This window comes from Cicer arietinum, chromosome 4 (assembly GCF_000331145.2).
Source record: "Cicer arietinum cultivar CDC Frontier isolate Library 1 chromosome 4, Cicar.CDCFrontier_v2.0, whole genome shotgun sequence".
Lineage (NCBI taxonomy): Eukaryota > Viridiplantae > Streptophyta > Magnoliopsida > Fabales > Fabaceae > Cicer > Cicer arietinum.
The window spans coordinates 38,375,471-38,388,553 of record NC_021163.2 but is presented as its reverse complement, the minus strand read 5'-3'; the positions used below and the strand labels follow the sequence as shown (position 1 = coordinate 38,388,553).

At 36.2% G+C, this 13,083-nt stretch overlaps 1 protein-coding gene across 5 annotated transcripts in view; it reads left to right on the top strand.

The window, feature by feature from the left end:
• The window catches only part of LOC101505659 (uncharacterized), a 48,055-nt gene that overhangs the window by 32,611 nt on the left and 2,361 nt on the right, over nt 1-13,083 (top strand). For 4 of the 5 annotated variants that reach the window (XM_073367102.1, XM_012711994.3, XM_073367101.1 and 1 more), the window contains 4 exons: nt 7-153; nt 351-479; nt 8,256-8,354; nt 11,593-11,631. In XM_073367102.1, the coding sequence (XP_073223203.1) occupies nt 7-153; nt 351-479; nt 8,256-8,354; nt 11,593-11,631 (414 nt within the window). The remainder of the gene's footprint in view (nt 1-6; nt 154-350; nt 480-8,255; nt 8,355-11,592; nt 11,632-13,083) is intronic. The other variant, XM_073367103.1, reaches the window with a different exon arrangement.

The window sequence follows — 13,083 nt, the reverse complement described above, 5'->3', positions numbered from 1 at the left end:
CTGCAGGTTGCTATGTCTTACTTTTCATTTTTAGAGATTCTTTTCAATGGCCATTTGTCATTTGTTCTCAATTTAGATAAAACTGCGTTCATGCGAATTGTTGGATCACTCGAGTTAGGCATTAAAGACTTGAGTGAAAAAATATCATCGCAGGTTTGTATAATTTTCCACATATTCTGGTTATATGATAATTTTACTCTATTATAATGACAACATCAATACGACTTCTAATTCCTGATGTGCATGTCACTTTGTATATGCTCATCAACAAAGAAACTAAGCACAACTTATTTAATGATGTTATGCCATTTGTTTACTTTCATGCTCTAAATTTCCTTTTGTTTATGTAGTGTGCCTCTGCTATTGACAACTTGGCTACATTTTATTTCAACATTGTCACTGTTGGAGAGTCGGTTACCTCACCTGCTGCTCTTAATACAGCTGGACTCATCTCTGAGTTTCCTGAGCTATTCTCTAGAGTAAGTTTGTGGTTTTCTCTCTGCTTAGATACGACCCTCGATTTCCTTATAATATACTGTTTGTAAATAGTCAATTGAAAGATTGTAAATAGTGCTATATTGGTGTGCAACACTGCCGGTTGCTGATTTTTTGCACCCACAGCTGCCACTTTTACTGCTAAAAATAGCTGCCTCTACCACGTTTGGGATGCGCTAGATGGCATCACCCAAAATTGACTTAATTGCATGTCTTGTAGTCAAATTTTTTATTGTTGAAGTTGTGGGATTTTAGAGAAAAGGAGGAAGGAAAATAATAACAGTTTGAATGTTATTAATAATAACTTTATGCTAGCTTGATATGAAAGACTTAATAATATTATCTATTTATAGAGATACATAGACTCAATCCTAAATCAGAAACAAGTCATACTAATGATGAGAGATATTCTAAAATATCTCTGATTATAAACTGGTCTTAGGAAATAACTCATGATACTCTAACATGATATAAAAGATATTATAAAATATTTTCTAATATTCTAATAGTTATTAATTCCTTTTTCGTTATACCCAAACTAGTTATTGCTGATTATACATAGCATTACATACTTGCTACTAATACCTTCCATATTTTTAATGTCAAATCTATAAACTTTAGAGCTTATATTCATGAGAAACAGTGTTGTTAAATTGCGGTCATTTGTTAAATGGCATGTTTATATGGCGGTTTTTTTGGCCTTCCGCCATTGACAACATTGATGATACAACATTGCCAAACAAACATATATTGCATTTTTACTTGATGCCAAAGTGTAAATTTGGTTATAGCCATTTCAGTTTTAATTTATCAATCAAATTGTTATCCTACTATGTATATTTTTCCATCTTGTTAAAGTTGTGGGTTTTGGAAAAGAAGAAAAGCAATAGTGACTTTGAATATGATAATCGTATAATATGATTGTTAATGATTTGATAGTCACTTGATACAAAAAGACTAACACCAACCCCTGTTTGTTTTTCGGTATACAAGACTCTTAAATAAATAAATAAACCAAGAAACAAATCATTATAAGTAATATGCAAACTAATCTTAGGAGATAGTCTATGATAAGAAACTAATCCTATGAGATTATTGAAAATAAAATATTAGTATGTAAATAAATAGAAAGTCTATAAGTATTTGTGCCACTATGCGTATTTATCACATAAAGTCTATATAAAAAACTTCTACTGTGTAGTTGAAACACAGGTTATTCAACATGTCTCTCAACATTTTCTCCTCATTCAACATGGTCTCAGAGCCTATTGAGAGACAACCTTGATCTTCAACCACCCGGTAGACCCACTGTCTCCGGTGAATTTTTATTTTTTTCGGAAAACCTTGTTCTCAACTCTGGTTTCCCCCTCTCTATCTTTTCTATGTTGTTCCCTCAATTTTTTCTAGTCGCCCAAGCTCTGCCGTCACTGCCGCCGCTCTCTCCGATGACCTTTTTCGACGAACGACCACTCTAACAACGTCGTACACCCCAGGTCGGCCCACCACTCAACGCGCGTTGTCAAAAAGCCTCCAACGCGCCCACACGTGCCGCCTCTCTCCACGTGCGTGAGATCCACCTGCCACCCTTTGCCACCGCGCGTGAAGGCACGTCCGACAACCGTTTACGACGGCGCGTCCTGAGTTTTTAGTTTCGGGTCACGCATATACGAGTTCTAGTTCAAACAACCTCTGTTTTCCCGGTTCATACGCGTTTTCTGGCACTCTATACCGACCATGACGTCTATGTCTGAAACAAAGAGCATCTTTACCAACTACATAATATCTCCTCTCTCTGTCGAAAAAATTGAATGGATCAAATTATGACAGTTGGGACGCCGACATCAAACTATGGATGTTTGGTCAAAGTTATGAAGACTATCTCACTCAAAATCCTGAAAAGGTGGTTGCGGCTGAAACATCAAAATGGAAGCAGATAGATGCTCAGTTTTGTAGTGTCATTAAGTCTACACTTCATCCAGATGTTAAACCGATTTTCCGTCCACACCTCATGTGTGAATTGATTTGGAGTCGGACAATGACACTCTACACTAATGACACTCGACGTCTTTATGGAGTTTGTCACCGTTTGCTGAATAACATTACTCCGAAGACGATAAACAACTTTATTTCTTCATATCTTGGCATTGCTTGTAGTGCACTTTATGATTTTAATTAATTTCTTCCTCTTGTTGCAAGTTATTCAGTTGAACAAAAGAAGGGGCTGGATCAACGCAACACCTTCTTCATGCTTCTTGCACTCTATGGCCTACCCCAAGGATACTCTTCAACACGTGATCAAATTTTGGGATCTATTACTGTTCCGAATATGTCTACTACCTCAGCGATCTTCCTTCAAGTACCAGCATAGCATCCATTTGAGCCCTCTATTACTTCAGCTCCGAGTGACACTGCTACCCTTGCATCTCTGTGACATAATCAGAGTTGCTCTCGTGGAGGACCATCCAACTCTAAGCCTCGTCCCAAATATGAGCATTGTAATCGACTTGAACATACTATTGATCGCTGTTGGAAGTTGCATGGTAAGCCTTTGCCTTCAATAAATGTAACTCAGGTCGATCCTTTTGCCACTATTCAGACTACACCATCTCCACAAGCCTCCGCGATCAATTATGAAGATTTCCTCTGGTGGGTTCAGAGTCAACTGAAATCTAGTTCTACTGCTTCGGTTGTACACAGTAGTAATTCATCTGTTTACCTCTCTCACTCATCTTTTCTCGGCTCTTGGGTTCTTGATTCTGATGCGTCTGATCATGTCACTGATAATAAATGTCTTTTCTTTCTTCTCTACATCTGGTTTTTTACCTACTATAACTTCTGCCAATGACTCTCAAACTCGGTCTCAAGGGGTTGACACTGTTCAAATTCTCCCTTCTATTTCAGTTGCATCCGTTCTTTATGTACCTGGGTGTCCTTTTAATTTGTTTTCAGTTAGTCGATTGATTCGGTCCCATGACTGTATAATTACTTTCACCAATCATAAGGTTACCTTGCAGGACTGGAGTTCGGGACGAACGATTGGCGTCGAATGTGAGTCTTAAGGCCTCTATTACCTTTCTCCATCATCGAAAACATGCTTTACCACATATTTCCCTCATACTATCCATGCATAGCTAGGACACCTAAGTCTTACCAAACTTCAAAAACTAGTGCTTAGTTTGTCCACTTTACATTGTGAGTCGTGTCAGTTAGAAAAACACATTCATACACATTTTTTTGGTCGAGTCTATAAAAAGGTTTCGTCCTCCTTTGCTTTAGTTCACTCTGACGTTTGGGGTCTTTCTCGTACTATGTCTACTTTAAATTCTAAGTATTATGTTACTATGTCTTTCTCCCTTTGCTTTGGTTCACTATGATGTTTGGGGTCCCTCTCGTACTGTGTCTACTTTAGAGTCTAAGTATTTTGTTACTTTTATTGATGATTATTCTCGTTGTACGTGGTTATTTTTAATTAAAAATAAATTTGAGTTGTTTTCATTTTTTGAGCAATTTTATTAAGGAATTAAAACTCATTTGGTGTTTCCATTCGTACTTTAAGAAGTGATAATGTTCGGGAGTATTTGTTCCATCAATTTCAAAATTTTATGACTTCTAATTGTATTCTACACCAAAAGTCATGTTCTCATACACCCCAACAAAATGGGGTAGTCGAACGCAAAAATCGGCATCTCATTGAAACCACACGAACCTTATTTCTCCATGGTAATGTTCCATTCCGTTTTTGCAGATGCAGTCTTAACATGTTACCTTATCAATCGTATGTCGTCTTCTTTTTATGATGGCAATATCCCTCATTCGATCATCTTTTCCCATACCCCTCTTTACCCACTACAACATCGTGTCTTTGGACCCACATGTTTTGTTCACAATTTGTCTCCCGGTTTGGACAAACTGTCAGCTTGATCACTCAAATGTGTCTTTCTTGGATATCATCGGTCCTTAAAGGACTATCGTTGTTATTCTCCTACACTACACTGATATGTTACATCACTTGATGTTATCTTTTTCGAGTTTGAACCATAATTTGAACCACCACCAGATTTGGCCTTGCCACCTGAATATGATCTTTCCATTGCTCTTCGTAAGGATATTCGCACAACACGAAATTCATCTCCTCATTATATTGATTTGTGTTATCATCGTCTTTCTCCCTTGCATTACACTTGCTTGTCTTCTTTGTATTTTGTTTCTATTCTTAAAACTTCAGGTGAAGCATTATCCCACCTTGAGTGGAGGCAAGCAATGCTTGAAGAGATGTATGCTCGGCAAAGCAGTGGTACTTTACCTCATGGGATGTCTTTTGTTGGTTGCCGTTGGCTCTATACGGTGAAGGTTGGCCCTGATGGTAAGATTGGTCGATTTAAGACTCGCTTGGTAGCCAAGTGATATACTCAATTTTTTTGGTTGGATTACAGGGATACCTTCTCACCTGTTGTCGAAATGGCATCTGTCAGACTGTTTTTTTCCATTGCAGCAATTTGACATTGGTCTCTCCATCAACTTGACATTAAAAATACTTTTTTGCACGGTGATCTTGAGAGGAAGTTTATATGGAGCAACCACTAGGGTTTGTTGTTCAAGGGAGTCTTCCACTATGGTTTGTCGGCTACACAGGTCCTTTTATGGTCTTAAACAGTCTCCTAGAGCTTGGTTTAGCAACTTGGTAGTACAAGAGTTTGATATGATTCGTAGTGAAGTCGATCACTCTGTATTTTATCATCACTGAGCCCAAGGGTGCATCTATCTTATTGTTTATGTGGATGAAATTGTCATAACTGGTAGTGATCAACAAGAAATACTCCAGTTGAAACATCTTTCAAATCAGTTTTAAACTAAAGACCTCGGTAAATTTTGTTATTTTTTGGGTATTGAGGTAGCCCAATCCAATGATGGCTTGTAATTTCACAAAGAAAATATGCTATGGATATTCTTGAAGAAATATGTTTATTAAATGCCAAGTCAGTTGATACTCATATGGATCCAAATGTCAAACTCCTACCTAATTAGTTGGAGCCTCTATTAGATTCAGAAAGATATAGGAAATTGGTTGGAAAATTAAACTATTTCACAGTCACCCCTCCTGACATTTCCTTCGCTGTCAGTGTGGTAAGCCAGTTCTCAAATTCTCCTTGCCAAGAACATATAGATGTTGTAATCCGGTTCTTAAATACATCAAAAGTGCACCTGAAAAATGTTTCATTTAAGAAGATTGGACATACTCAGATAGTTGGTTACTCAGATGCTGATTGAGTAGGCTCACCCATTGATAGACGATCCACATCTGGTTATTGTGTACTTGTCGTAGGAAATTTAATATCTTGGAAGAGTAAGAAATAATTTTTCATGCAAGATCCAACGCTGAAGCAAAATATATAGCCATGGCACTAGTAGTATGTGAACTAATCTGGTTAAAATAGTTACTAAAAGAACTTGAATTTGAAGAGGCAAACCCAATGACACTAATATGTGATAATCAAGTTGCATTGCACATTGCTTCAAATCCCGTTTTTCATGAGAAGACCAAGCATATTGAGATAAACTGCCATTTTGAGGAATGTAGGCTGTAGCTATCAATTCACTATAATTCTCTTTAATAAAATGTCGGTCTATCTCAATGTGTTTAGTTCTGTCATGTTGAACATTATTATGAACAATAGTGATGATCCACAAGAAAACACAATAACTTGAAGTAGATCTTCTCTATCATTCACTGAGCTTGCATAATCAACATCAATATACGCCTCTATAGTTAGGCTTCCACCTCTTTTAATCAAGAGTCCTCTTCTTAGAGTGGCTTTGATATATGTGTAGAACACGGTCTAAAGCATGCAAATGTCTCACTCTCAAATCTGGCTTAGCGTGTGCCAAGTAAATCAACTTTTCCACTATTATTTGATATTGGACCTTGTCAACTTTGGTACTTCCATCTTCATAAGTCATTTTGTGATTTTTCTTTATCGAAACACTCGTAGGTTTGCACCCAAGCTTTCTTGGTTCCTGCAAAAGATAACTTCCAAGAAATACTTGAATTGTAAAGCACCTCAATTCCCAAGAAATACTTGAATTGTCCAAGGTCCTTCATCTCAAATTCAACTAATGATTTCTCCTTGAATTCTCAGTCAAATCATCTCCTTTAACAATAATGTCGTCAATTTAGTTTTTCTCCTCGTGAATGTTTGAAGAAAAGGGTATGATCTCCTTGGCTTTGCTTATAGCCTAAATACACCATTGTCTTTGTGAATCTTCCAAACCACGCTCGAGGGCACTGCTTTAGTACATATAAGGTCTTACTCAATCGACACACCTTGTTGGCTTCACCTATGGGACCAAATTCTGGGAAAATCTCCATATACACCTCCTCTAAGTCTTTATGCAAGAAAGCTTTTTTGACAACAAACTGATGCAGTTCGCATCTAGAGGGGGTAACAAGAGATAGTAAGATCTGAACAATATTTATCTTTGCCACTAGAACAAATGTCTTCTCATAATTGACGCCATATGTCTAAGTATATCTTTTTGCTACTAGTCTGACCTTGTAACGATCGAGGGTGTCATTTGATTTGTGATTTACTGTACAGATCCACCTGCATCCAACTGGATCTTGCCTCCTTGCCTTGGACCTAGTTTTTATCTTTCAATGCTTTTTGAACAAATGATGTGTTCTCACAGTGTCAACAACTGCAATAAAAATCTAATACTATAGGGAGAGATTATTAGAGGAGACAAATTGAGAAATAGAATATCTATATATTTAGAAGCACAAAATCTTTTATCTTTTCTAAAAGCAATAGGTAAATCATTTGGATCAGAATCACAAGTATTAGAAATCAGAGAATCACCAATAGAGGAATAATTTTCAGTACTTACCTCCAATTCATGTGATTGAAGTTGTTTCTAGAATGGTCAGGTTTACTTCTTTTTTGATACACTGGAATTGGTGCCGAGCATGCTGATTCCTGTAAAACACAAGAAAATAGAGGAGCCGGAACCCGCTGCAAAAACAATGGAGGAACCGGAACAAAACAATGTGCTTACGACTTAAGAGAATGATAACATTTATACCCTTTTTTGTTATGAGGATAACCCACAAACACATCTAATTGCGCGAGAATCCAACTTAGTTATGTGTTGTTTATGAATATGGACAAAAGAAACACACCCAAATACTAAGACTCAAGACTCTTCATAACAGAAAGAGTGGGATTATAATATGAACAGGGTTAACCTTACCTCTATAACATAGTTATGTGTTGTTTATGAATATGGACAAAAGAAACACACCCAAATACTAAGACTCAAGACTCTTCATAACAGAAAGAGTGGGATTATAATATGAACAGGGTTAACCTTACCTCTATAACACGAGATGGTACTCAGATTAATTAGATAAGCAACAGTCAAAACTATTTTGTTTTTTATTATATCTGTAATTTTACAACTCTTGTTTATTAATGGATTACCTAATTTATTTCTTGTTTTATATTTCTAGCCTTTTTATATTTTGTATTTAGATGGATTGTGAATTTGTGATAAGCTATTATGTTTTTATTATACCTGTAATTCTGCTATTAATGTTTACTTAATGGATTACCTATTTATTTATTTTTTCCATATTTCTAGCATCTATACATATTCTATTTCTGATTAGAATAATGAATCAAAATAAAATTGTTTCTTCTGAATCTTCTCTTACGTTACCATGTTATTCACCATGTCTTAGTCATTGTCTATTTTTTCCTCAGATATTAAGAACTGTATTTGAGGTTGTTGTATTGGAGGACCGTGGTAATATGTGGAGTCTTAGCAGAGCAATTCTAAGTATGATACTAATCAATGAAGAGGTAATGACTATCCTGTTGTTATTAGGTTCAATTTTAGTATATTGTGTTGTTTTAGAATAGCGCATTTGATGTGATATGGTAAAGAAAATGGGAGGCAACTCTCAATTAACAAACTAGTTTTGTAGGGTTGAGTTAGTCAAATTATATGATATTAAAGTCTATCTAAAATCCATTGAATCATCTATTACCAGAGTCTAGTTTTGGGCATGAAGGGAGAGGGTTTAGAGTACTACATTGAATGTTAATATAGCCTAATGATCATAAGTGGGAGGCAACCGTCACTGGTTTTGTAGAGCTCAGTTAGACTCAACTCCAATTCAAAGAGTATCTGTTTCAAGTGTTATAAACTCAGATTCATATTAATTCTAATCAAATCATATACTCTGCCGGTATTGTGTTTGGACATCAATGTTTTAAAATTTGGGAATCATTTTCTTCCCGGTGTTTTAATGTTTGTATGCAAGTAACCATTTTCTTCCATATACTAGTAGGATGTGAGAATGCATATATTTGATATTATGATTTATGTTTAAATATGGAAATGTTGGCTTCCAAGAATCCAACATCTCTCTTTTAGTAAAAAATAAAAAGAATCCAACATCTCTCCATTCATGGCATTTCATAGAAGGTTATTTATGGTGCATAGGGTAATACCTCCAGGAGGCTTAACTTCAAAAGAAAAGATTCCACAAAATTGAGTCAGATCTGATGTTGGATATATTATCTTTTTGTTTTTACTTTTCTATGGATAAAACTTTTATAGGAGATGTGGGGCCAAATAGGAAACCTGGTACAATTTTTTTACATATAAAACGTTTTAACTAATGTTTCTAGGTAACAAGTGAATGTTGGAAAAACTGAGAAGCATATCTGAATTGCTTGTCAGCTATCCGATGTTAGAATAAAATATCAAAATTGTCGGATCACAGTCAGAGTCTACTATGATTCCTTTTATTGATTATTTGGATTACTTCTCAGCTATCCAATGATAGAATAAAATACCAAAATTATCGGATCACCGGATCACAGCAAGAGTCTACTATGAGTCCTTTAACTGATCATTAAGTAGGTTTAAAAAGGGGTAAATTGTCAAGTTGTGTGATATTAAATTTAAATTATTCAATGTAGAATGATTTTAAAGAAGTGAAATTTCTAATTATGTATGCTAAATTATTTATTTTATAATTTCAGAATCACAAAGTGTCTTAAGTAGCACCCTTATAGAACCAGCGTGTTACATAACAAAGCTAATGGAAATTAAAAAAAAGTATCCACCCATATCCCAAAACACTCATTGGAAACTCCCTCTAAAAATCAGCAGAAAAAGGGATAAACTGAAATGGAAATATTCGACTTTCAATAAAAAAGACAGCATGAAGACAAATGCTTAAATTTATTATTAGTATATGAGTTACCAATTATATCATGTTGAAGTTGTGGGATTTTAGAGAAAATGAGTAGAGAAAATAATAAGAGCTTGAATATTATGGGTAATAGTTTAATGCTGACTTGATCTAGGTAGTTAATCCCAGCGTTTCCCGGCGAGATCCCGCTGTCCGGTGCGGTACAGTGCCTGACCGCGACGGCGTGTCCGCGACAATGTGAAACAAGATCCCGACGAGATCTGGGCGAGATCCCGCTATCCCGGCATAGTTAATCCCAACGTTTCCCAGCGAGATATGGCTATTATTTCTTTCTTATTTGTTTTATTGTTTCTACTTTCACCTAAGAAGTAGAATAGGCTAATGAAGATGATGCTTATCTTTGATTCCTATACTAGAACATGCATTTGAGTTTTAATATTTAGTTATTTTATTACTGTGTTAAAGACTTCAATATGTATCATCTTTATTTCTTTGACTTTTGTTGGTATTTCAATGTATGTATTGACTAAAGTAAGACTTGTAAATTCTTATTACTAATTATGAATGTTTCAGAGTTTGAGTAATTTGTTAATTTTGCATTAAATATAGGTTTATATAATATTATACATGTAATTTGTTCAAAAAAATAGCAATTATCCTGTCTATCCCGGAACGCGCTATCCTGCTATCCCATTTTTGGGGTTGGCCGCAACGCACTGCTATCTGGGATTAACTACCTAGGACTTGATCACAAAAGACTCAATACTAATCTATACTTATAGAGAAACATAGAATCAATCCTAAATCTGGAACAAATCATAATAACAATGAGATATTCTAACGTATCAATTAACATTTCTTGTAGTTATTCTATACATTAGTATAAATAGAGGTGAGTGTGGTATCATTAAGACAGAAATATAAAATTTCCACATGGTATTAGAGTAACTTCATACTATATTACAAGAGGGGTTCATTACAGCCGCTGCCAGAAAAGTTTCCATTTCGTTCCAGTGCTTCTGCATCTCTTTCTATGAGCCCCCTTTTTTGTCTTCTGTTTCTATCAATACCGATCACTACTGCCACAGTGCCACCTACCACCACTGTCGGAGAATTTTCTAGCGACCCTTTTCTAGTCTAACCGCCACCATCCGAGCAAAATCTTCCGATCTGTCCAACCATGAAATTTCAGCTTAAAAAACATTTCACTCGCACAGTGACCCATTTTTCTGTAAAAGTAGAGGTGTAACAAGTCGGTTTAGTTCGTTTTTTTACGAGAGAAAAAATCCAAACCAATTCAAAATAGTTCGTTTGTTTTGGTTAGGTTTCTGCAATACTTTCTTACGAAAACCCGAACTAAACTTCTCTTTTTGAACTAGACACTAAAATGCCTTTTGGGGTGGTGATCTTGACAAGGAAGGGTATATGCAGTAGTCACATGGGTTTGTTTCTTGTGAGATTTCCTCTATCATGGTTTGTCGGACTCAAGGCCTCTATATAGTCTAAACAATCTCTGAGTTTGGTTCGGCAAATTTAACACAGTAGTGCAAGCTGTCGCCACTCAGAGGTCCATTTATCTAATTGTTTATGTGACTGATATTGTTATAGCTGGGTGTGATCTCCAAGGCACATATAGCTGATACATGTCTCTCACCAGTTTCAACTAATGACCTTGGTAGACTCCATCGGTTCTAGAGTATTGGGATAACTAAATCCAAGAACAGCGTAGTAATTTCAAAAAGGAAATATCCCTGCATCTGCCACATCTAGTATTATTAAGAGCATTGTTTCTTACTTTTCTTCTCTTCCTACAAAATCCTATGCTTTTTACATTAGAAACTGGCTGACTCTTTGATTTTCTATTTTTCTTGCAGATGTTTGCAAATATCAAGGCTCAAATTATATCTTCATATGTAAGTTCAGAGCTGTTTATGAAATTTGCTTTGTCTAGCATGTTTTATTTATATAAATTATCTGTTGAATTCTAAATTGTGGCTGAGAATAAGTAATTTATTGACTGATTATTCTGTAATTAATTTATTATATTATATTGGAAAGCTGTAGTGAATATCAAGGGACTTGTACAGCTAATCTCTCCTATTTAATTATGATTTATTTATTAGACTAGGAATGCTGTATTTAAACTAGAATTGTAACCATTCTAATTCAAGAAATGAAAAAATCATTTCCTTAATAATTCACATGGTATCCGAGCAAACCTGGTCCAAGTGAAAAACACCATTATTCTATGGTTGAAGAAAGCAGTTCAGTCACAAACCCAAACCCTAAAATGGCAGCTGGAACTTCCACAATTACCAACCTGACCGAAAACACCACTATACCCATCACTGGCTACAAATTAAATGGCCAAGATCTGTCTGGATCTTCCTTCAAGGAAAAGGAAAGGAAGATTACACTTGATGATGCTAAAGAGCCAGAGAAAAAGGACCCTGATTACCCAAAGTGGAAGCTAGTGAACAGCTTAGTCATGGCATGGCTATTGAACTCAATGACCACTGAAGCAGGCGAAAATTTCATGTATTACAGCACTGCAGCTGAGATCTAGAGTGCTGCCAAGGAGACATACTCTAATATTGATAATGCTTCCGCCATATTTGAGATCAAGAGTCTCCTCCATGACCTGCGACAAGGAGACGCAACAGTCACTGATTACTACCATACCCTCACCCGTTACTGGCAGCAACTGGATATCTATGAGGATATAGTATGGACATGCCCTGAAGACAGCAAACAATACAAAAAACTGGTGGAGAAAGACCAAATATACCAGTTCTTCCTTGGCCTGAACAAGAATCTAGATGATGTAAGAGGAAGAATCCTTGGAAACAAACCTCTGCCCAACATCAGAGAAGTATTTTCAGGAGTGAGAAGAGAAGAGAGCCGAAGGAAAGTCATGCTTGGAAACACGGATCAAATCTCCATTAATGAAGGTCAACCTTGGCTGTGAAAGGAAGCTACAAAAAATCTAGAGGATGGTGTGATCACTGCAAAAAATCAGGCCACAACAAAGAAACATGTTGGGTCATTCATAGAAAACCAGCAGATTGGAAACCATCTAGGAAAAGGGACATTCGCGCCCATGTTGCCACATCAGAAGGAGGTAAAGTGTTGGCAGCCCCAGCGCTTGAACCAAGTCCATTCAGCAAGGAACAAATGGAGATGTTGCAAAAATTGCTACAACAATCCCTTCAAAACACTAGCACACACTCAACTGCTGACTTGGCCCAAAAAGGTAATTCTTCATGTGTCTATTTTGTTGACAAGGGAATATCTAACTCATGGATTGTAGACTCTGGAGCCTCAGACCATATGACTGGGGATATCACTCTATTTGATGAATATTC